General features: G+C 41.8%; 1 protein-coding gene across 1 annotated transcript in view; it reads right to left on the bottom strand.

Moving 5' to 3' along the window:
• ANTXR2 (ANTXR cell adhesion molecule 2) overlaps window positions 1-25,432 on the bottom strand; it is a 112,180-nt gene extending 86,748 nt beyond the window's left edge. The window contains exons 1-7 of the mRNA XM_083836059.1: window positions 25,112-25,432; window positions 24,463-24,534; window positions 21,425-21,496; window positions 15,792-15,873; window positions 14,680-14,787; window positions 14,516-14,584; window positions 13,553-13,633 (exon numbers count right to left, since the gene is read on the bottom strand). Of these exons, the coding sequence (XP_083692185.1) occupies window positions 13,553-13,633; window positions 14,516-14,584; window positions 14,680-14,787; window positions 15,792-15,873; window positions 21,425-21,496; window positions 24,463-24,534; window positions 25,112-25,272 (645 nt within the window). The 5' untranslated portion in view covers window positions 25,273-25,432. The remainder of the gene's footprint in view (window positions 1-13,552; window positions 13,634-14,515; window positions 14,585-14,679; window positions 14,788-15,791; window positions 15,874-21,424; window positions 21,497-24,462; window positions 24,535-25,111) is intronic.

Genomic DNA, 25,432 nt, shown 5'->3' with positions numbered 1-25,432 from the left:
TGTGCATGCAATGGAAGCACATTCAAACAATGGCAACACACAAACCAGAGCATCTATATAATTTCACAGCCCCCCCTTACATATTAAATGTCAAAAGTATCTTTAAACCATCTTGCTGTGGAAACCTGGACTGCAAAGTCAGCAAGATTGAAATGAACTCTTCAAAAGTCTGTACTATGCTCCCTCTTCTCTGGTTCAGGACGATCAGAGGAAATGATCTGGCATTGCGAAGTCATTATTTAAAAATTTACTGCCCCCAGGAAAAGTTGAAATAATCACTATATAAGGCCATCCTTGAATAGGATACTTAAGCACCCTGCTGAAGTACAATAAATTCAAATATGACTGTAAACTGCCTTAGTTTAGCAGCAGGCAGAGGAGAGATTCAGAGTTGATGTCATTCATTTCATTTCCAGAGCACCACACCAAATATAGGGCTTTGTTCTCCAAAGCTTACAAAGGCTTTCCTTCTAGACACCTCCCTGAGTGCTAGCTGTCCTAGAAACAAGTATTTCCCCACAAAACAAAGTGCAGAATAGAGTTCAAACCTGTTTGTCTGTGTCCTGCTTCCTTGCAGCTTCAGAAAGGAATAACTGGAGGAACTACAGAGGGGCTCTTGCAAGTCTGAGGCAGAACCATGCTATGGAGAATTGGTTACAGCTGGGAATACCCAGGGGCTCATCAAAACAGAGAGGACTGTATCAAAATCACAGCTGTAGGCTTGTCATTTTAATGCTCGTTAGGAACCATGTGTGGCTGCTGGAAAAAGAGGGCAATGGTGCTGCTCTTTAGGGTGGTCACTCTCCTGTACTTAAGGAAAATGAGACATGAAATTCAGGCCACAGATGTCCCCTTGTTCAACAACAACAAAAAACAGACTGCTGAGAAAACCTTATTCTGTAGCTCCTCCACACACAGTGTTTGTTGTATAACTGCTATATTGCAGCAGCTAAGCATCTGACTAAAAGTAAAAGTTATGCTGTGCTTTCTACAAACAGTTATTACAAAAGCTACCTCCACAGCAAGCAGCATGAATGCAGCTTATGCTCAGTGCGGCAAACAGCACCCCGCACAGCTTCTGAGGGTTAGCTGAAGGCAAAAGAGCCTCAGAGGCTTTTAGTGAGATCACATCTTAGAGCCATTAAGTGAATGGATCCTGTACAGGTTCCATAGCATTTCTCAGTAATGCAAGTTAATCATTTCAGAATACTTCCAAGAGCTGAAGTTATCCAAATAAAGATTTGTGAACTATCCAATGAGCACTCAAAAGCAAATTCATCCTTGACGTAAACTCATGAATGTACACTGGGATTCAATTTGGTTAAAAAAAAAAAAAAAGCTTCCTCTTCTGAAAGGGTCACTTGTAGATCAGCTGCTGGTCTGCTCGGTTCTGAGCAGTAGCTATCACATTCCTAAACTGCACATGGAACTGTAGGCACATGGATGTTCATTTGAATACGGTAGGATGTGATCCTGCCTAACAGAGAAGTCCATGGCTGGATCAAGGCTTTGATGTCCCACGCAGAACATGAGATTCAGCTTCCTTCCACAACAGTTCTGTACTATCTGACAGCTGTTAGAGGCTCTGTCCTTTAGAGGATCCTCTACATACTCCGCTGTTCTAATCACACCCTGTTCACTGGCTCACTTACAGCTAATGGCACAGCAATGGTACAACACTGGAAGTGTTTAGCCCCTGAACCAGCTAACTTGCATTTGGGTTTTCATCTGAAGTTCTGTGTTGTCTGATTTGTCACCTATCTCCACCCCTTGAGCTATTTTGGAGGTTTACAGCCACAGTTTTGTGTTCAAGGAAAGTTCAGTCTGTTTCCGGTACAAATTAGCATGTATGTCTCAAAACAGTTGTAGAAATCCCTGCCATTTTACCAGCTTCTCAAGGTGGGACTGCTTTTCACCTCATCAATTTCCATCTGAGCAACCTGTCTGTTAATCAGTACTTAAAAGCCCCATCAATCCACACAGGTGGCCAGGATTTCTGTGTGTTTCCCATTAGAAGATTCCTGAAGGCTGATATAAACTGCACTGCCTCCTTTATAAGTAAGTGGTTTAGCATTCGATTCAATTAGAAATGTTTTACAGAAACGGTGTCAGTTTCTGACCTGCAGGTGTCCGAATTAAAAAGAGAATTGTGTTTTGTTAGAATTATTTAAGCTGCAGAAACAATACAGCTATGAAGATAATTACATTAGCATAGAAAAGGCACGTGTCCTTACAATAAATGAGAAAAAGACAGCCAAATAACTGGATGAAATAAGTCTCACCACTGCTTATATGCTTTGCAGACTCCACCTCTGTTTATAAATTTTGTCTTGTCATAGGTCTTGCCCCTGCTTTATGCAAACATTTATTCCCATAGAAAGCCTGCCTCCTGCATCTTCCACTACCTCTTTAACTTGTCACACACCGGGACCAGGTCTGCTTTGACTCACCTTTCATCCTTGCTGCTGCCTCTAAAAGTTCTGGGAATTTGAACTGTACAGCTCCTGCAGCTCTGTAAGTATTTTGCCTACCATATCCTCGGAACATACTGCGGAACAGAGCCGTACCATGCGGTGCAGTGCTACGCATGGGCTAAAACAACGACTTTCCCTTCCAGCACTTTAATGAATTTCATATTCCAAGAAATTGTGAAAACAATGCACTAGTAACGAGCCATGAGCAACCCAACTGTACATCGACAATTAACAAAATATGCTAAGTGCCAATTCATTTCACAGCATCATTCGATTTTGCTTAGCCCCAGCACGCAGTTCAAAAGTTTTTGGCAGCAAGCAGCACCATAAATCATAACTCTCATGGCATCTGTTCCTCCCCAGAACCGTAGATGGAGTTTGGGATTTGGGGTAGGTCATCAGCACAGCTGGAGTCTTTATTGAACCACCACATCGATTTTCAAGTCTAGAAACCAGAAAATGATATGCGGATGTGTAAAGTATCTGCTTCCTGGTTCGAAGATGAGTGTAGGCACGAAGTGCTGGAGGAAGAGTTTTTTAACAATTTTGATCACATGTGGCAGATGAATAATTTTGAACAAACGATTTACAGAGACGGTTCCATTAACTCTACGTACAGTAGTAAAACAAATGCATCTAACTTGCTTCTCCAGAACCAAGTTCTGAACATGAAAAATGCTTACCTTTTAAGAACAATCTCATTTGCTATATTTGCATTTGACAAGCCACGAGAAATATATGCTGACAGTGCAAGATAATCACTTTCACAGTCAGCGTGCAAAAATATATTTGCAGCAGTATGAGCTCCTGCTTGTTGCACTCTGAGCCTGCAGCCTGGAGCACTGCCTGTTGATATTCTGCCAGCCAGTCATGTGTACGCTCGCTGCAAAATGTGTGCTGCACAATTCAGAAACATGGCAAAAGAGTGCTAAAAAAGCTTTGAATGCTAGTTTACCAGCAAACTCCAAATACTGGCTTTTCTGTAGATTTACACCCCTTCACTTTCCTTTCTTTCTGACAGAGAGTTCATCATTTTCTTTAACAATGCTATAAACACAACATAGTAAGCAAACAAGAACTAATTGTGAGGAAAGCAGATTTAGGTCCATGGCAAACTACAAATAGAACTGAAACTGGAGAAGCCATGTTCACAGTTTGACACAGAGACAACTGTGCCTTTCCTCATACAACATACCAAGTACCTCTCTCAGTTATATATGACACCTACATCAGGAAGAGCTGCAACTCCTTCACTTCCTCCTTTGACCAAGTTATAGTGGTACACATATGGTACTAGTCAGCCACCCGCAACTCTGTAATTGTTGCTGTAGAACATTGGTAATTATTTTAAATGTACTGAAAGGGAAAGGATAGGTGGGGAAAGAAGATGCTATACACGACAGCTAACTTGCAAACAGCATCTGTGAGGGACCCTGACAGCAAAATAGCACTTAAAAGTAACTTTAGCATGACTCGGATGGATCTGTGCATGAAGGCAAAGCTTTCTGATTGTCAGCTGCAACACTAAAGTTGTGTTGGCTGTTTGCTGATTAGGGACTGCCCATACCTTTTGTCTCCCACTAATTGCTAATCAGGGAGTGCTGTACACCTGTACAGCTAGCTGGTGCTTGGAGAACAGCTACATAGGTGGTAGGCAGGAACAAAGCTGCTGGAGTGCAAAGGTTGTTAAGAGGTAGGCACCAGTTTTTGTAGCAGTGTACGTAAAAGAGGTGTAGAAAGACTGGGTTAGAGCTGTGTGAAACTGACTGAGGCTGTGGAACAAAGCGCCCGAGTTAGTTACTTCTCGGGTAAGTTAATACCTTCTTGAGCTTTGTCCCAGCTTAGAGCTGTAAAAAAAGCTTAGAAGAATTTGTAATGAAAACAGTGTTGTACTATTGTTTGGTTTAGTCATTTCCAGCTAGGTTGGGTGAAGGGCCTGTCTGGCCAGACTCAGTCAAGAAGAACCAATTGTAGTAGAGGTCACAGAAGTGGTTGGTTTAATTCCTCATATGACTTTGCTTTGTTTGTTCTGATTGGTTGCATAAGGACTGGGCTTAACCCATGTTTCCATGTGTTTTTATTTTTATATGAGTCATTTAAAAGTTCTATTGGAAGCTCATTTTTTTTCTCCTATAACTGAAAACTTTTTTTCCACTATTGCTGAGGCAGTGAAAATAAAGTGAAAATTAAGCAGGAGGTATTTCAGTGGAGCAGTGGGCTAACTTGCTATTTTTCTTCTAGAGACTGAAGTGCTGACTGTTCATAGAGCAGTCGTTTTCCTACTGAGCTGAGTGTTGCAGTGTGCAGAAGTGAACATGTGAAATCAGGGTGGTAAGAACTTAGGTCTTATACATTTGGGTATTGCTAAAGATTTCTCTCTCTCTCTTAAAAGTTGTTGGTTTCTTCAGCTGAGTAAGAGTTTTGCCCCCTTTATGCTGTGGTACAGTTATGCTTTAAGGTTAAAGGCCTGAAGTAGGTCACAAGACCAAATGAAAATAAGTATAGCCTTTGATTTCACCGATTACACCTGAGTAGTCTTAATCGCATTTAAAATATGTGAGTCAGAAACACTCTCCGTAGTCTCTTTAACAAGACTACTCTCTAGACAGGCTGATTTCTCCATGCATCAGCTAATGGTTAAACTTCTGGAAGTAAATTGCATGTTTCCGAAGTTAAATCCTGAAGTGTTTCAGATAGTGTTACAAGGTCTGTGTCTTCATGATCTTAATTTAATTGATTAAAAAAGAGGAAAACAGGACATGTGGGATCCATATGCAAAGTGAAATTCCATACCAAATCTACGGGATGTTACCGCATCATATGTCATTATGGTGTTAAAGCAAGCCACATCTTTCCCTGCACGTAACCACACCCCTGTGCAAATTCCTGAGGAAAGCCATGAGGCACTAGATGGAAAGCAATCTAGTCAACATCACTTGAAATGAAGCAAATGCTTTCATAGGAAACACTGTTTTGATGCTTCTCTCCAATAAAGTGATGGTGAAGCAACTGCAGCAGTGCTGTACGCAATGGGGACCTACTTCTGTCTGCTGCCAAACATCTGTGCTCTTAACTTGGACTCGCTGCCAATTTCAGCCTACTTCCTGACGGTGCTTGGCACTGCTGCAGACAAAGTGCAACAGGAAAGGACGTGGGGGAAGGGTTGCTATCCTGTCCCCCACTGAAATGAAAAAAAAAAAATATTCCTGAGACATATGGTCTTGCATAAAATAACCATCGGAGAAAGCAGCCTGGTGCGGTGTCAGGTTAGTGAGAATATTCTAATTATACAATGTCTAAGCAGTGCCTCATTTGCAGTCGCTGAGTAAACCAAATGTAGATGACAAAACTGCAGGTCGGAAGAGATGCGTATTTTAACAGCATCAGAACCTTTACCCCCAAATTACTAAAAACAACCCCAAGCCCATTACTTATCAAGTAATGTAAATAAGAATTGAGACAAACTGTTATTTTCCATAACAGGAAAGAAGTTGTTTAGGCTCTTTTTTTTTTTAAAAAAAAAAAGGGGGGGAAAATCTGTTTCAGAAACTTATTGCTAAGGAAACACTAGATTTCAGTTGGAGTTGTGCTTCATTTTCAGCAAGTTTTACAGTGCCCCTTATGTAACAGAACTGATAGCCATGCAGGAGAGCTGACAGGTCTCATCCGAATCACAAGGCATGCTTGTGCTCACAAAAAGCGGAGCCGTGTCAGTTAGGTTGCTGGCTTCTCCAGCTCTCTGTTCTCCAGGAGAACATTATAGGGTTGGTAATATGTCAGAGCATGTCAAATTAAGGGCTGCACAGCAGTGAAGGGTAGAGCAGAAAGCGTTCAATTCCAGGCCATTGAGTCCCTTTAACAACTACATGCAGTAATTCCCCAAACTACCTACTCGGTCTCAATCACATGGAAAACACAGCACAACGTTAGCTCTCAAGCTTGCACCGAGTGCAGCTTGAATATTAGACCATCCAAGTGGATTAAAGAGGATGACTGATTTAATCAGAGTAATTCTTTTAATGATAACTTGTTGCATTTCTCCTCCCCCCCATCTCCTTAAACATTTAATAGTTGGCTTCCTGGATTCCCGGTGCATAAACTGAGCATATTTTCTTCCTACAGGAAATGATCCAATTACGTCGATGTATAATTGATAATGAGCTGTTTAAGCTGATGTTGCTCTTGAAAGGTCTTCATGGCACGAAGTCCCTTTGCTGGCCCTTCTCCCCTCATGCATAGCTCAGTGGTGTAATGTAAGGAAAAAGCCGGGAGGGGAGTGTTGGTGTGTTCGAAGTAAGGTAAACAAGGGAGGAATTTCAGCTCTAGTCAGCTGAGCCAGCTTGGAGCAAAAGTACTGACTACTTCAAAATAATTTAGTTCCTTATTACTATTCAATAATCAATTTGCTTCCAGTTTTGGCCAGTAAGAGGGGAGCAGTTCAGACAGAAATGGCTCAGTAAATGCTGGTATTACTAGCTCAGTTTAAGAACTGAGGACCAGTAGTAACTCAGGACCACGCCAGCACAAAAGCCAGCACAGAGCAAGGAAGTCCTACTGGTAGCATACCTAGTGCAGAAGGTTTCAGAGGCTGATGAAGCGAGGCTGGAGCATATTTTTGTAAACTAATTGCAATGGGGTTTACAAACCTAACGGCTTAAAATCATTCTTAAGGTGAAAGAGCTGCTGTCTACTCTCAGTGTAGCTGGCTGCCACTTGTTAGACTTTTGCTCTCTTCTCTCCACTGGCTCCAACTCACCCTGTGATGTGTGTCGCTTACCCCCACAGTGCCTCTGTCTCCCTGTTGATTTTGGGATAGGCTGTGAGGTGTGCAGGAACAGGCTGGCTTCTCACAAAATCTCATGAAAAGCCTGTGTGATCCCTTTTGCTGCTGAAATGTTGAGGTACGAGTGCAGTAACAACACCTGTCACAGAATTCAAGATCTTAAGTGACAAGTCAGGTGTTCAGAGCTGTTGTCTGCCACTGTTGCACACCCTTTATATAGGGGTCCACTTGGCCCTACTAGCCTAGCTGTACACAGTCTGCACAACCTAATGGCAGGAATGCGTTGTCATGCAGAGAGATGGGCACAGGAACCATCCAACTGACACAAATCCCCCAGGTATTCAGTAACTATCATTCACTATTCCAGAGGGCTTTTACTGTCTGTTCTTTACAATCAGAGCAGCCTTCCCTCTATTATCAACAAGACTTTTACTGGAAAGAATTTTTACAATTAGTCAGTAAGATTTTTATAGCGCTGTCTTCTCATACCACTTGAGCAGGAGTCTGCCACTGGCTATGTTAAGAATACGTTTATTTTAAAGGACTCTGGATACATTACAGCCTTTGTTCAAGTTTTGTGTTCCTAGTATGCTCCTTTTATAGTTCAAAGTAACCCTGCTTTGGTGTTGGAGTTGACATCCCACAGACACTGAGATTTCCTCTCTCCCAGGAGAAGTGTGTACATGAATAACCTGAGGAATCTTCACCGCATGGGGTAAGGTGCCAGGCAACAAGCGGTGCTACTAATTTCAGTGCCAGCATTTCCACGAAGAACATTCGGTATAAGCACTACTGATAGATGTATTACTCTGTTCTTCCAAGAATCTTTTCTTCCTGCTGTCCTGCCTCTTCATCCATCAGTTACATGGTTAACTGACCTTCTTCCTATTTCTGTCAATACCCTTCCAGTGAAGGGATTTATAGAGCTCAAGGCAGTACGCAGGGTAGAGCTGTAGGTGGGTTGTCCAGACAATTAATACCTTGCTCCATGGTGTCTCCCCACACCTATGCTCAAGTTCAAGACCTAACGAGTCTTTCATTTGCTTACAATATTAACTGCAGATTTCCAATTGTTTTTTTGATCAAGTTACAACTTTGTGTTAAGGACTAGATTTTTTTTTTCTGATAGGCTTTGCCAACTTAGAACCAATTTAGCTTCAAATGTGCAGTAAAAATTCTTCTACTTAATGCAACTGCTCAGCTCATATGCCTTGATCAGTTTTTTTTTTTTCCACTGTGTTTAAGAGTGGTTGTACCTAAAATGCCCAATTCAAAACTGAGCACCTACAAAAAGAGACGAACACTTGTATTTCTAATCCCGTTCAGGTAGAATTCTCAATAAATTTTTGTAACAATGCAAGGTAAAACAATTCTAGACAGAAATGTTTTTTAAACTATTTCCTCTCAAGTTCTCCATGTGTCAAGACTGTAGTCTTACTAACTAGTTCTTAGGGATTTCTGAAGTACAAAATATATTTTAACTTCCAGCATTAAGTGCTGCCAACTCACTTTAATACAAAAATGTTTTGAAGTCTACTTCTAACTGCCACATACTGTAATAATGTTACTGAAGCGAGCTCCATTAATTTACCTTCTTACAGGCCTTGTCCAGCTCTGCCTGCAGAGACAACCAGACAACTTTCACAAATCGGTAGGACTTGTGTTTGCGTAAGGGGAAGAGGAAGCAGAGATCATTATCTCTTCTTGCTTTTCAGAATGTGGCACATAAAAGCAATTCTGACTTGCCTAGCTGTGTGAACCACAAGCACAGAAACGTCTCTTGAAAACAGGCAAAATATGAACATATTGCAGGAACAATCGGAAATCAAATGTCATGCTGATCCCCAGTGGAGTTCTATGGGGGTATTACAGGCAGGCAGGAACTTCAGCCTGATTTAAAAAAAAAAAATGGGGTAACAATCTTCCAAAGACAAGCCTGCCAGCAGGTGTAACATGCGCAACAGAAGCAGGGAAGGCTGACTGTACCACATACTGCCCCTGCATTCAAATACGCAGCCAAATACAGATGGGTTAGGGCAGAGAAGCAGACAGGGTGCTCAAAAACATGTGGAGATTTCCAGCAAGGGAGCAGAGACCTTATTGTCCACTGTAAAGCTCCATGTGTTTGATTCAAATGGCAGCAGCATCCTGGCTCCCCAGATCCTTAATTTAATCACTTGTTCTCACTGTTCCTATAACTTTCATTTCATAAATGATGAAATAGTTCAAATAAGTGTTCATAACTGCAAAATTTCCTGCTTCTGTGAATAAAGGCATCTTTTGCTCACATCCTTGACAGAGTCCAATACTGTTCCTGCATTACAGAGAAGTTAACCTGATGCCTGATACGTTTCACAAATTTTTCCAGGCTGCCAGCCCCACAATCCCCAGTCACCTCGTGGAAACTGATTCTTCAGAGAAATTTGGAGTGTCTGAGCTATTTAATGAGGACAAAATGTCCACAGTGTTTTTCTCAATAAAGGTTCTGGTTCAGGACTATACATGGCGAGATGCAACTGAGGCACCCTTGAGTTAGCTTGCTTACAGACTAGGTCCTGACCCTGCTAATCTCCTCCCAAAGCTGCTCAGTACCCATGTGCCTGATAGCTGTAAAGACAAGTGCATCCTCACCGGCCTCCCCCAAAGCCATTTAGGAAGGTGGTAGTTTGATTATGACAGACCGACTCAGTCCTAACAATGAAAATAGTAACTTCCTAAACGGTTCTTCAAATATAAATTAAACAAACAAACAAAAAGCTTAACCTAAATAATATAGGGGAGGAGAAGGGGAAAAAGAAGTTTTATTGTGTTATATAGTACTGAACTGTCACATGCTGATATAAATTGCACAGTCTGAAACCCTTTCAGTTCACACTGCTATGGGTTGCTCATGAGGCCATACTCCATGTAATTATCAGCCAAACTGCATCAGTAAACTGCTCCTGATAGCATAATAACTTGCCTTCAGCGTTTTTCTTTTAAGCTCTAGACTTCTACTCAGATTTATTTACTCTGACAATGCTGTTCAGTTACTACTTGATAAAGTTAGATACTACCAATGCCAGAAGAGCTGGAAACTGCAAAAAACAGACTTAAAGAAGTCTGTGAGGAGTTTTTAATCATTTGTCAGTATTACTTGAAAGAAACGCAACACAATGTGGAGGTGCTTAAATCCTCAAAACTTCACTGGCCTTTTTGTCAGAAGTAAGGTCAAAACACAATACACAAGCTTTCAAGATTTGAGCTAGGTTTTCTCTAAATGCTAATCTCCAGCTGTCTTAAACGTTAATTCACGGTCATCATTAAACATATTTTGTGCATCTGTCCAAAGAAAATAAATTGTAATAATTTCTTAGACTGCAAGCAACTGCAGAAGCAAAGCAGGTTGTAGTAGATCCTGTAAGATAAAGCTTGTCACTTTTTTTCCACCAGCAAATGAAGATGAACTGTTCAGCATTCTGTCAATTTACCAGAAGTATAAAAATCAGAGCAGCCAAAAATTTTGCAGCTGAGAGTCCAGTAAAGACAAATGTAGTAGAAGCTCCTCCTACAATTCCTACTGAATGTTTTTTTTTTTTTTGTTGTAGTTTTGCTTGAGGGTTTTAATTGCTGGGTCGCTGATATTTCTGTAAACAGTACTTTTTTTTTTTAACAAGAAATGTTCAATAATAACGTTAACGGAGGATTCAGAACTGCACCTTTGATGCTGCACTTCAAGCAATACTTCTGCATGTTTGTGACTTGGGTATTTCCTCTTTATCTCTTTTGAAATTATACTTCCCTTTTATGACAGCGTGTCTCTTTCAGCCTGTGTTCTTTAGCTAACTTGCAAATTGAAATGGATTTATAATTGTGAATAATAAGGAAAACTGTGACTATTTCATATTTGATTAGATCTTGCTTATCGATTTTATAATGCAATGAGAATGAATTGTCACAATCAGTCAAAACCCTTTCAATGGAAATTGAGTTATAACTACAGCATACTAAACAATCATGGTAATGCAGCCACCATGTGCATTAAAAAAACGGGGAAGAAAAACTATAGATACTTCCCTCCACACACTGTGGTAAAAACAAGGATGCTGGCAATGTGTCATACTCCAGCTGCTTCCAACAAATACACTTAAAGTGCTTTACTAGAGAAGAGAAAAGGAGAGTCTTAAATGTCATGACAGGAAAATGAAACTCCAGTTAGATTCTGTGCTTTTCAGGAAGCTGGAAACAATATTCAAGCCCCTAAAAGCTCTCAGAAGGTATCACAGCACTAACACTGTTTTTGTGTGATCACTTATCCAAACAAATGAGACTGATGAAACAAAGACTGAAGCAAGTTGATATATTTCCTATTGGAGAAGTTTTCTCATACTCCTCTGTTATCAATTACAACATTTTCTATAGACCCAGAAAGCCACAACATAGTCTTTTTAAGGACAGAAATAAGCAGCAAGCTGAATGTTGAAACGTCTGTTACAGCTACAATCTGCTAAACAATTCCAGAGTTAAGTCAGTGTAAAGAGCAGGCTATGTTTAAGCTATAGAACAGTTTCCTTTAAGTTTGCTGTTTCTGCACAGTCCCCGTCCTAAACTATTCCCTTATAAACAAGGTGCTGCAATTAGGTGCATCTTTTCTTGCTCTACAGCCATGATATGCATACATCTGCTATTTTTACACTTGGGATTTTCACGACTGCCAGAAGAAGGTGGACTGAGGCTTGTGCAAAAGCCATCTGCCAAACTGACTGTGTCCACAAAAAAAGGACAGTGCTTGAAAGCTCCTGGGAGGAATGAGACAAATAGTCTGAGACTGCCCAGAACCACACTGATGAAAAATAAGGGAAAATGGGACAGTGTGCAGGATGTGCTAACCTTCTGTATATTTTAATTATAGAATTCTCAAGCTGAGCTCTTCAGAAACCTCAAGAGATTGTACTCCTGTTGCCTTCTCAAAGAGCAAGAAGAGTGGAGAAATCCAACTCATTGAAGGGTCCAACCTGCAGGTCAGTGACTCTTGTTTGAAAGGACACTCCAAATGCAGACGTCTTCTTCCTTTACCTAGTTCTACCTTGACATATGCATTTTGAAATTTAGTACCATTGGAAATTTATTTGCTTAAATATTTTGCTCTTATAGATAAGTCTTTCTCTGGTGGCTTCAAATGTTGCATTGCTTTGCACTAGCAGAAGAACTGATTTGTGTAAGTATTTAAAATGGCATAGATTGAGATTTTAAAAAAGGAGTACCACATGGGGTGTATATCATTTCAGAAAAATAAATGTCACTGCATGAAAAGGTTGATTATCTCTCTTTAGAATGTGCAAGGAAGCTTCTCAAATTACATTTATTTTAAGCAATGAGAAGGAAAAGAAGTTGTTTCATGATGCCATTAACTTCCACAAAAAAACACACTGTTCAAGGGAAGTGATAAATTCATGACTGCATAATATCCTGTATGTGAGTAGTATCCTTCATTTAGTTAAAATAGAAAAAAAAGAAGGAAAAGGAAATGAATTATAACTCTCAGAAAAAGGGTTTCATTATTGGTTTTGACTTGACAGTAAGCTTTTTTCCTTTTTTGCTGCTTATGTGCAGCAGCAGCATGCTTAGCCTTGCATAAGTCACGCGACCTTTAGTTGAAGTACAAGGCAAATAAATTAGGTCCTTTCAACCTCAGGTGTCTGCTTTAAACGCAGCTACAATACTGTCCGGCCCCTGACCACAAACAAAATGTTCCTCTTGCTTTGATTCTTGCTTGCAAATCAGAGTAAGCAGTTGAAGGGCCCCATCTCACTGATGGGAGTTTCTCATGGCATGTTAGGAGGAACTGAAAGTCTCGTTACTTACAAGAAAAACAAGCAATTAATGTCAAGGCTAACGTATAAATTTAGAAGTCAAGGCTAACGTATATATTTAGAATGCTTCTCAGTATACCAAGATTTGTGCAATATATATTTGTCACTCATTCTTAATAACTTTAACCAGTTGTTCTCAACTCTGTTGGAGTAAAAGTCTCAATTTGTTTCAGATTAAGCCTGTAGCAGCCATTCCTCAATGCATCCTCCTCAAACCCACTCTACTTTATAGAGCTGGGAGCTATCAAACTCTATATGTGGTCTGAGCATGAAAAATTGCAGGAGCAGCAGGCAATGTTTATTTACACAACTGCATCTCTGTGTGTAGAGCACAATATATTGGTATTACACATTTAGGAACCAATTCTGCCTGGAAGAGCAAGTGGAAGTGGAGAGTATGCTATTATCTTGAGGAAATGTTCAACTTATTGCCTGATACTCACAGAATTGATGATCCCCTTAAGTGCTTGGAATCCTCCAGTGACAGGGAAGACTTGCTCTTTTGTGTCAGCAATTTTTTCAAGCTTTGGAGAGAAAACACATGGAAACACATGAATCACTTGCCAAATGAAGCTCTTTAAATGATTTTTCAGCCTTAAAATATAAACAGATGTACAAAAAAAATACACCTTTCATAACTCTGCAAAGAGAAGGAACAATTTGGGTTCCCTCTCCATTGAAGAAGCTACCCATGTTTTTTCTAAATGGGAGGATCTGCGAGAACCTACTGCAGATAAAAAAATGATGTAGTAGCTATCCATCATGTCAAACAACGACAGTAAAAAAAGCTTTTAGGGCCTGTATTTCGGCAGTAATTCTACATCTCTTTCCAAAGTTACTTTCTCTCTTCGCTCTGCCTTACGTTAAAAAGCCTTTCTACGTGCCTTTATTATAGTAAAGTATCTCTTGTACACTGCTCCTTTAAGTCACGTTCACACTATAGAAGTAGCTACAGGGATGATTAGGACAGTTTTGCCAGAGAATGGCAGATCTGGAAGAGTTTTTAGTTGGTGAAAGATATCAATCCTTTTTTTAAAAATTTATTTCCTTTTATCCTTTTCATAAGGTTGTTACATGTTCTGCTTAAAGCTTGTCTATAGCTATGCAGTTAATGCAAGCTGTAGCCTAATCTGGTTAGTGTCTTAATGGAAGGTTTTACCTCTGTCCCTTGCTGCAGGAAGATATGAGGTAGTGAGGGTATTTCTGGCAGGTTTTTTCTGCACCAGAAGTGCCACCCGCACGTTCTGTTCATGCCTGTATACGCATTTGAGTGTCTGCTTCCTGAGCCAGAGAAAATATTGTACTGCCTAATGTAAGTAAAATCTATTTATATATTATTTAACATGAAACACGTAAAATCCTGTAACAAGGTACGGCCCATTAATCTAAAATAGTAACGTTCTTACCTGTTGTTGCACAAAATCGAGGACGCCAACACAGTAAACTCTAGCCCCCAGATTTCTGGATATCTTTGCCTGCCAGGGAACAGAAGAGAGGATTAAGTATTTTTTCATTCAAAAGGCAACACAAGCTCTTCAGAATACAACATGCATTTTCACCTAGTGCTCACCTCCTTCTCTGCATACAAGGGAATCTGGCCATCTAGCTTGCCGTCTGTCAATGCAATGATGATACTAGAAAACCTTGATGCTCCTTGCTTCTTAATTTGCTCATTGGCCTGAAAATAAAAAAATATTTATCAAACTTAAAATTATATCTGAACTTTTAACCAAGATGTCTCTTTTAAGCTAACATGGCGTTTGAAACAACATGCTGCTTTATCTTCAAACCCATCTCTTCTGACAATCCTCTGCCTTCCTTTTACACGTTACTAACAAGGAAATCATTTGTCACTATGTTACAGTTAGTAGCGAGTGCATCTCTGAAGTGCTAGGGTCAGTAACTGATCAGTTCATGAAAAAACTTGATTCCTTCAGAATGGATGCTTTGAGTTTTGAAGCTCACATTTCTTTAAATTCACCATAAGGTTTTCTCTGCTACCCGCAGATTTTAAATGTCAGTCAGTAGGTTCCAAGATATAAGAAGAGTGGCTTACCATTACCATCTTTTAAACAGCAACAAACTTCTGTTTGCCTAGCTTTTCAGCCCACAGATCATAATTACAATCTTGGCTCTACAGGCATAAAGGAAGAAAGTAAGTTTCTATCCATAACCATGAAAGCTTAGATCCTCACCTTATTCTTTACCATCAGGGCTTGAGGCTTTCAGCAAAATGACCAAGTGTACTCTCACTGTTTATCTCAAGAAAATATAAGTGGTTCAAAAAAATGCCAATTGTTTCTAAAATTCTGATCTGTGCTGTTAATTGTCAATGAGAACCTTCTTTAGAAGGCACTGCTATATGTGCAGCCTGACAAATCTGTGTGTATTTACCATGTAACTGGTATTCTGTGTCAGCTGTTCGATCCAGAAAAAGGAAACACTCTCTGGTGCGAAGGACTGAACCAAAGAAATTGCATATGGCAAATTCCTGCAATGGCTGGTCTGCCTCCTGCATGGGATCTGCTTAGTGTCCGGGCAGTCCCGGGACCGCAAGAGAGCCAGAAAGATTTGAGTGTAACTCACCAGAACATAAAATCAATCCATTTATGTTACAGATTGTGTTACCCAAAGGGTGAGAACAGAGGATGTTTTGATTGCAAGAGGATGAGTACAACCTACCTGTTTTAATCCTTCATGTATGTATGTGTCACCTGCTGGTTTCACCTCCTCCAAATCCTTAAGACCTTGCTTGATTTTCTCTCTGAAAACAAAAAGGTTAAAGATTTCAGCATTGATTTACAGTGGGGAAAGATGTTACTTTATTGATGGAAAAAATTAGCATTTGTCGTAAACGAAGCCTGAAATTAAAATCTGTAAAACACGGCATTTAGCTACGTGTGGAGGCAGATCTTATATTCACAACAGAAGCAGCACTGTGCTATCAGTTAGTTTAAACCTAAGTAACAGAACATGCCTCAGTGAGTCAAAGAGCTGGATTCAGGTTAAATGTTTCAGAGTAGATGCCACGAAGAAGTGACCAAGCCTCAGCATTAAAATGGCCCAACAGAAATTTTGTTTTATTAAGTTTACTTTGTTCAATTAAACTGACTTCACTTCTGATCACGCTGCAATTAGAAAAGGAAATCCCTTAAAATAGCAGTCGTATTTCTAGTTAAATCATCCTGGTCAGTCTGTGGCTATTTAATAGGGTAGGAGAGAACTGCAATAATTAAACTCTTCTGCCTTAAAAAATCAGTATCCATAGGCAAAAGCAGCATTTGTGGGGCACCTCTTTTATCTAAGGAAAGGGAGTAGCAGTAAGGATAGTGTTAAAGATTTTTTCCAACTAAATCTGGAAGTTCTTAATTCTTAAACAAAGTTCCAGTGAACCCCCAGAAAGTTGCCCTAGGAAAAAAAAAAAACAAAACACTAAGTAAAGACATGTCATGTGGGGCAGAACATATAGAATAAATATAGGTGACAATGAGGAAATAAGCAGGGGTGAGGAGACGGAGGGAAAATACATTGCAGGATGCATGAAAGCTTTCCTTAAGGCAAGCAAAATGAGAAAGAATGCATATGCCGCTCTGCCTGAATGCCACCCACTAGGCATTTGTTCCGCTGATGGGGTTCCTCTATGTTTAGAAGCTCTGTTCCAAAGTACAATCCGTAGCTGCAATAAGCTCCCAATCACAGGATCAACTGATACAATTAAAAATAAAAATAAAAAATGTCGCATTGAATGTATGGAGAAGAACAAGTTATGTAAGATAATACAATCTGTTTGATCCAAATATTTTATATTCAGCATCTATAGAAACAACTTGAAACTGATTATGTATGAACGCAGATTATAAACCACATACTTAGTGCTTGCCAGGATGAGTGGCAGCACATCACAGGCGTTAGCGTTCTGCTGCCAAGAAACAAGCAGCAACTCAAGTCCCAGTTTTCTGAAACAGATTTCATTTTGCAAAAATAGCTTTTGTACAATCAGTTCAGTTTTATTTATCTAAAATGTCTTGTGACCCAGCCACACAGAAATCTCTGGTGTTTCCAGGCCTCTGCCTACAAGGAGTTCCAGGAAAATCTTTGGCAGCAACAGCTTTTTTAGCTGCAACTTAATCAGTCACCATCCCTTTTGGGGCACGTGTTACCAGATCAGCCCAGCCAGACACAGGGAAGCTCCACCCCTGCTTTGGGGGGGTCAGGTAGGAGCAAGCCCTGCTCCAGCTGTCACAAGGCGAAAGCAGGACTTGTGGCCCAAGCAAGCATCCAACAAGCCCCCCAACAAGCATCAAGAGAGATCAGCCAAGTCCCACCAAAACTCACACCCAGGAGGTTTAGAGGGAGGGCACAGGAGCTCATCTCTGCCTGAATCCCTGCAGTAACAGGACCCTCTACTCAGCCAGCTGTAGTACTTGGAAGCCCTCTTTCTTGCTCTGCAGTGCTCTCAGAACTCTCCCTAGTTTCGGTAATGAGTTGTCATAGCCACAAAACTCTGCAGAGAAGGTCTGGTTTTATATGAAGCTCATCTGTACTGAAATAACAGAACCATGACCTCAGCCTGGGTGTCTGGACACCACTGCACTACAATTCAATAATGGTAATAAAGGCTGGATTGCCTTTGGCTTCATGGTTTAAGTCAGACAAGGGAGGGAGGTAGAAAAGGCAAAACAAAATCAGCAATTTGCAGCCTGTCTGTGTTTGGGCTGAACAATCACAATTTTAATATCTCTTCCCCATTCGGCATATGTGCTGCATCACACCTCTATCTTTTAGAAAAGGCACATTTAATTTGTTTTACATACCCTGTCTGTTCTCTCTTACAAACTTTGCAGCTACTTCAGATAATGCATCTAGTAGTGGGCAGGCAAATTGAACCGTGGCTATAAGCACTTTGTCATTTTGATCTGAGGGTTCTTTCGGATTATCTTGTGAACTTGTGTGAGCAGGGGCTGCGGGTAAGAGCCCAGCCCAGCTGAACTCAGGAGAGGTGCCGGGTTGAGCCGTGCCCTTTGGGGACCTCTGCTGTGCTCTGTCTCAACAAGCAGGACCTCGTGCCAGCATTACACACTCCAGCTGGAGAGGCTTTGTTTGCTGCGTGGGAGACTGCGCCAACTCCTCTGGGAGGCACGTGGGCCTGTCTACAAACACCGCTCCCTGCCTGGGCCAAAGTCTACAGCGAACTCGTCTCCTACCTTCTGTGCCCCAAGACAGGGTGCTGCAGAACTACGCTTAGAAGTTAAACCAGACCATTTAGTAAAGAGAGATTACAAAGTAGCCCAGCTTTGCAAACAAAGAAATCAATTTAATGGAAATTAAAACGTAGCAACCTTCCCTTACCTGAGCATGCTCCGGAATTCGGATTTACTTAAATACTACAGAGAGCTAGATACAACAATAATAATTACTCTGCTTCAAAACATGGACTTCAAAACATGGACATGGACATATATGCTTCAAAACATGGACTCCTGCATGTGCTTTGAGTAGAAGACAGACAGGCACCAACTTTCCTGTACTTTATATAAAGAGCAAGAACACAGTCTCTGTAAATGGCTCTACTTTGGCAAGCTTCTTGCACCAAAGCATAGGGTTTGCTCTTGTGACTGAGACTGAATGTGCCTAAGTATCTTGCTAGGTTACAGGATGTTCATACCCATCTTGTCTGTGAGCAGCAAAGCAATATTCAGTGAACTCCATCAGGCTATGGACAAGCATGGTAAGGTGCAGTTGGTAATGCATCAGGTACTTAAGGGTCCGATTTTTCCACCTTCAGAACATAATCTTTCTTTATCTCCAACAGAATCAGCACAGCTAGTTCTGGCCATGGACACCAGTTAAGTGCTGCAGAATCGGGCTTACAGAAACCTGAAATTCTGCTGGCCAGCATACAGCTGGCTAGAAGAGAATGCAGAAGACATTGACATTTCCAAGTGTAACTGCTTTTCTGAGCAGCTCCCTTTTTAAAAGTGGTAGTATAGCTGAGCCCCAAATGCGAACACACAAATCTTTGTTCACCGGTCTGTATACAGTTTCCAGTCAAACTTCACTGGGGAAATGAGCATCTCTACAACAGTAATTTCCATTTGGGTGTTACTTTTATTCCAAGTATTTGTCACGGCATTGTGTGTACTGTGGTTATCAGTGACTTCTCTTTGCACAGTTATTCACATAGTCCCAAAAAATGTTTGGCAATGCAGAGGCGTTAGCGCTGTGGTGTGGGTTTCTTTATATCCACAGCTTTATTATATAGGAAAAAGCAGCAATCACTTTGTGCAAACAATTAGAATGCTTTGGCTTTTTAAACAAAAAAGACCTCTCTACTTTGAACTAACTGCTGGGAATGAGTTGAGGTTTCACAAATTGCTAATTGGTGAATTAGCAAGTGAGTGAGGGGAAAAACATCCCAGCAAAGCTAAAATGCATGTAAACTAACATGGCTGGAACATCCCATAATCACGCACACCCATCCCTGATACTGCGCTGTACTTAGCCTGCTCACCTCCTGTTCAGAACAATGGGAATTAAAATTGTAAGTCATTTTTAACTGTTGACTTCTTCAATATTTAAAGTAACAGCTGTTCCAGCTCTATCTATCCATTCTTACTCATGTAGATAGGGTCAGGTCACAGTTACTGCTGTCTCCCCTCCACCTTCCTTTTAATTCCTCCTAAACATGCGCAAAACAATTGGCAAACCTTGTATTTAAGAAAAGTCCTAAAGAGGAACCCACAAGAGCATAAATGGGTTCTTTCTATGCTTTAAACTAGGTTTCTGAGAAAAACTCGGTTCTTTCCACAGCCTGAAGCGTGCCACGGGCACGCAACGATAAAAAAGGCACTTGTGCTCCTGTGGCACAATTCCAGAGCTCTGCCCAAGTGCTCTGTGTGGTATCAATGCTGACTCTGAGTTTGATAAGGAATAGACTACTGACAGCGATTAAGAGCCTATTGAAATCAAGAGAAAGGGTCTCATTGACTTGAGCAGTCCTTGGAACAGGCTTAAATGTCCTCTTCTGACCTCTCTCAAGCCATCTGGTAAAATGGCTTATAACCTTGTCTCCCCCTGCAGAGAGCAGCTCCAGCATCCAAGTGCAGGCTGGGGCGTGAGCACTTAGCTGTTCTCAAGTCAGACCACTTTTTGAAGTGCTTTAACAGGTAGGGGCTTAGAACTGTGTCCTCAGACGGCCTACTTCTAGAATGTCAGCCTCCTTTTCTATAGGGCGAGACATTTGTCTGTTGCCAAGGTCACTTCTCTTCAGTGTTGTACTTGCTATTATGTATCCTTTACTAAAAAAACAAAACACCACCAACCTGAATGAAAATGACAGATCATGTTTTGTATCAGTTGCACTACAGGAAACAGAACGGAAGGACTACCTCACTTCCACCCTGCCACAGTTCATTAATATGATTTGTAGATGATTTATCCAAATGTTCCAAATCCAAAAAGTTGTTTATAGCACTTGGCTTCTGGACAGAAGGGAGACAGTTAGGGTGTGTTGTTTTGACAGGGCTGAAAGGATTTCTGAAGGACTCAGATGATTTGAGGGCACTGCAACTGTCCTCTGCTGAAACAAGGGATTCCACAATATGGTTTCCAGTTCCTGTGGTTTCAGTAGTTAATTTTGCAACAATCTCTCCTCTACCTGATTTTTTTGCTGCTGTTTCCCCATCACCTATCCCTGACCTGTCGTAGCTGCTAATCATCACTTCCTCTTGAAATCAGAGCGAGTAGCCTTGCATTCCATTGCCCTTAAAAACATCAACAGAGAGGAAGAGCTCAGGTACCTCAAGACATGCCCATGGTGTCACAAAGATCTCTAACCTTTCAAGTGGCACAAACTCTACCATCTAAAACTTTTTTTGAAGTCATAGTTAGAAAATACACAATATGAGATAATGGGAAACATTAATTTACTATTGTGTGCTTTACCTGGACATAAACACTGAAAACTTTTATCTAAAGACCTTGCTTTACAAAAGTACAAGCAAAAATCATTTCTCCTGTTGTGTCAAGGAAGGTGCAGAGTCATGCAAGAGATGAAAAACCAGCAACTCGTAGTTGGTGTGCAAAGCAGCAGCAGAATTCACATCAAGAATTTTTCTCATCCCTCTCCTTTTCCCTTTTACTAGGCTCTCCACTGAGATGTTCACAAAGTTAAATCCATCTCTACACCGAGGCCACGTGACTGACCACCACTTAAAGGTATCGGTTATTGTTCAGTATCTGTTACTGTTCCTCTGATTTAATAAGAGCCCTTGGTGGGGAGAGGGAGAGGGGAATTAAAAAAGCAGTGCACTAACCTGTCTCCAGTTAATGGCATAATGACTTGTGCCTGGGAGGAAAACACGATAAACGATAATCTCATCTTGGGGCTTTTAAAAGGGGAAAGAGAAGAAAAAAAACAACAGTTTAGACAAATGAAATGTACACATGCACAGCATTCCATTCATGTATTCATTTATTACTATTGTCTTTATCCCCTAACTTCCAAAGAACAACTTTAGAACTAGAAAACAAGAATGAGAAAGGAATTGAAGGGTTTCTGCCCATCTCACTTCCTTTTCCAGGCATGCATTGAGAATGAAGTAGCAGAATTAGAATTATTTTTCTTTTCTTCCTGACTGAACTCCAAATCAACACATGCTGAACTTACGAGTTAAGAACTCGTGTGACCCAACTGAATGTGAAATTCATAGATTGTTTTCTACCAAAGTATAAAAGGTGTGTTTTCATCATCACTCACTGGTGTAAAAACGAGTTAGGGCCATGCGCTCACAATGTGCTCTTGCTCCGGGGCAGTAAACATGGACACATGACAAGTTAGTTACCCCTTCTTAAAGTTTGATCTCAACACAAAGTATATTTCCAACTACGCTTTTAGGTCATAAAATCACCAGAATCAAAGCAGCAGTACTGTCTGGCTTTTTCAGCTCTAGTGAAGTGGCATGACAAACTCTTTCAGAATTAGTGTGTTTGTCTCTGACAGAGTTGTGCCACTTGTGATCAACCTCTGTAAAATCATCCAGGGAAATGTCATTGTACAAAGCAATACTGTATGAAATTACTTTTAATAAGGAATTATATCTTTTTTTTTTTTTTTTGAGAAGCCCACCTGTCTCTTAGTAAGATTAAGAGGAGTTAGCTCCAACTATCAGTGGAAAAATACATCTCTTAAGAACTGATGTTCTGGAAGGCCAAGACAGTAACTTTCCTAAGGTAAGTTTTAACATCCGTCCTACCTGCCTTGAATTTTTATTCATGACAAGATATTTGGTAAATTTTATAATTCATGATATATGTGTATCAGCACTGATTTATTGGGTTAATATTAGTAAAGACAACACTTGTAAAGATAAATGACTATACATTTTCAGTTATTTTGTGTCAGTGATGCAACTTAAAATTATTGACATCACAGAAATAAAAGTTCTGGGAAAACCTTTGGCCACTCAGAACTTGGATTTAAGATCCAGTCTTGTAGTCTATTAAGGTACTGAATATAAAAAAATAATCTGAAATGCTCTAAATGCAATTATAATCTAAGTTGTGGGTTTATCAGTTGTTTTAGTTGCCACAAGCAGCTGCCAAACAAACAGCTGAAATCCCCACCTCTGAATTAGATCACTATCTATCTAGCCCAAGCAATGCGAGACTTCCCTCTTTGAGATGCAACCCTCTACAAGTAAAAACCTCAAAGTTACCACTTAACTAACTTGAACTGTCCTCTAACTAACCATGAATCTGTCCTCTTCTCAGGACACCCCATTTCTGTTTTGTGTTCCCAGCACTTGGACTCCGGGATGATGGAGGAGGGCAGGAACAGAGCTATTACTGAAACACGCATGCAACAGATGAGTCAAACTGGCGAGCAGATGCACACAGGTCACACAGCTGTGAATTAATTCTTCAGGTGAAAACTTTAGCTGCGGACCGAAGCAACCTGCTACCGAATGGTTCCCTGTGGTTCTGCCCACACCTGTTCTCTTCAATTTAAGAAAGGGCAGGGTCGACTCTGTACCCTGTTTAAAAGTGTACTGAGGCCTGAAGGGGGCACAAAGGCCATATCAGCCCTCAGAGGGCACAGTATGAACTGCTCAGGCTCCCACAGGAGCTAAATGATGGATGGTCCTGCTGTGAAGGCTTAGTGCCACGTAAGGTTGAGCATGCAGCAGCCAGACACCAGGTCAGATGCTCTTAGGTTAGGTTGTCTGCCTCTGCACTGTTAACACTCCTTCGGTGTGTAAGGTCAGCGCAGTAACTTACCAACTAAATTATTTTAGATAATGCAGCCAGACCACTACACAACAACTGTTGCAGAGGGCATTCTAATTTGGCTGCAGAAGATGGTGAATGGAAGGATTTACACCAGACAAGCACCACTCTTTTAATGGAGACAAATGTATTTTTCAGTTCTTGTTGAAAAAGAAGTGGTGCTACAGTGTCCCCAGGCTGTCTTCTTTTTCTTAGAAACTTTACAAAATAACTTTCAGAAGCTCATGTAAGCCATTTGTTTAACATAAAACTTGCTTTACAGGTGATGGATGTAGGCACTGTATTAAATTATGCAAGCCTATTTGTATCCCCTTATTATTAGCAAGCCAAGATTATAAGTGCTTGCTGAATTTCTTTTTCCAGAGCAAAAACTGCCACATCTGTCTCTGTATTTTTGGAGGTTTTCTTTGTTTCACTCTTCTTTTTTTTTTTTTTTTTAAAGCAGGATGCTACATCCCAGTCACCCTCAGCTGTTTGTACAGTTAGCCAGTGTTTACAACAGCCATTTCTGCAGCACCACTACTTGCCAGACAGTACTGCGAGCCAGTTAAACATAAAGTTGATTACATGTACATATGACACATACACCGTTACCAAGGCATAAACTTCCTGTATATTTTTCTGAGCTTGAAAGATGCTTCCCCATTTTTCACCTGCGCCACACACTTACGTACACACAGAGGTGTAATCAGATTGCCATCTTTATCTAGATCTCTAAAAGCAGTATACATGAAATGCTGTATGAGAAGTATCTCCCTGTGGTTCTGGGAAAAATATGTATGAGAAGTATTTCCCTGTGGTTCAGGGAAAAATAAGGGCGGAAAAAGAGGAATTCACCCCTAAAAGTACTTTGAGAGTCTTAAGTGTTTAAAGATGCTTACTATCGCCTTTTTACTGAGTTCCAAACATGAGAAAATTAAGGGAAAGTTTCCAATATTTTCTCGCAATCAGGGCATTAGAAGCCAAACTCTTAACATGTTTGTGAGAGGGATTTACCGAGCTTACAAAAACGTGGGCTTTCTCAAGCTATCCCAGGATTAGAGACACTGCAAGGAACAAAACGCACCTCACAAATCTTTCCGTCAGTTGATGCACAAAATCAAATATCTCGTGCCAGTTCTGTGCTACGCTCCCAGACCTGGAAAGAAAACCAGAAGCGTGTGAGTCGCAGGCCTGAGTTACGGAAAGGGGGTGGAGGAAGGGGGCATTTCCAGCGAGATCCAGCCCCCCCAGGACTGTTTGCTCCCCTCAGGACCCCCCGGAGGTTCCCGGGGGCGGTTCTGGGGCCCTTTCCCGGCAGGGCAGCGAGCAGCAGCCGAGCCCGGCCGCCGCAAACTTCCCCGCCACAAACACCGCCGGCAGCTGCCGCGGGGGAGGGGCGGCAGCTGCCCAAAAAACGGCCACCGCCGGCACTATTTTACTCAGAAAACGCCTTTTTACCTCACAAAAACAAAAATTAAAAAAAAAATAAAAAACACAACGCTGCCCACTCGCCGCTGCGGCGACCGTTAGCCCGGTGCGGCGGCCGTTGAGCGCGGTGCGGGGACCGTTAGCACGATGAGGCGAGCCCCGTGTGGGGACCGTTAGCCCCGTGTGGGGACCGTTAGTCCGGCCGGGGCGGCGAGCCCCGTGTGGGGGCAGTTAGCCCGGTGAGGCGACCGTTAGCCCCGCGTGGCGGCCGTTCGCCGCCCCCTCAGCCCCCGCGCAGCCCTTACTTGTCCAGCACGAAGTACATGTCGAAGGCGCCGTGGCACGACGGCTGCTCCGGGGCCGGGGCGGCAGCGGCGGGCGGCAGCGGGAGCAGCAGCAGCAGCAGCAGCAGCAGCGGCGGCAACGAGAGCGGCGGAGGCGGCGTTGGCAGAGCGGGCCCCGCCATGGGGCCTCGGGGCGGCGGCGAGGGGACGCGGGGGCCCGGCGCGGCCGTGCTGCCGCTCAGCGGGCGCGGGCGCTGCTCGAGTGGCCGCCCCTCGCCCGCCGCCGCCGCTCGCCCGGCCCGGCCCGGCCCGGCCCTTCCCCGCTCGTCAGCGGCGGCGCCT

The sequence above is a fragment of the Anser anser genome (genome assembly GCF_964211835.1).
Source record: "Anser anser genome assembly, chromosome: 4".
Classification (NCBI taxonomy): domain Eukaryota; kingdom Metazoa; phylum Chordata; class Aves; order Anseriformes; family Anatidae; genus Anser; species Anser anser.
This window is presented reverse-complemented; position numbering and strand designations above follow the sequence as displayed.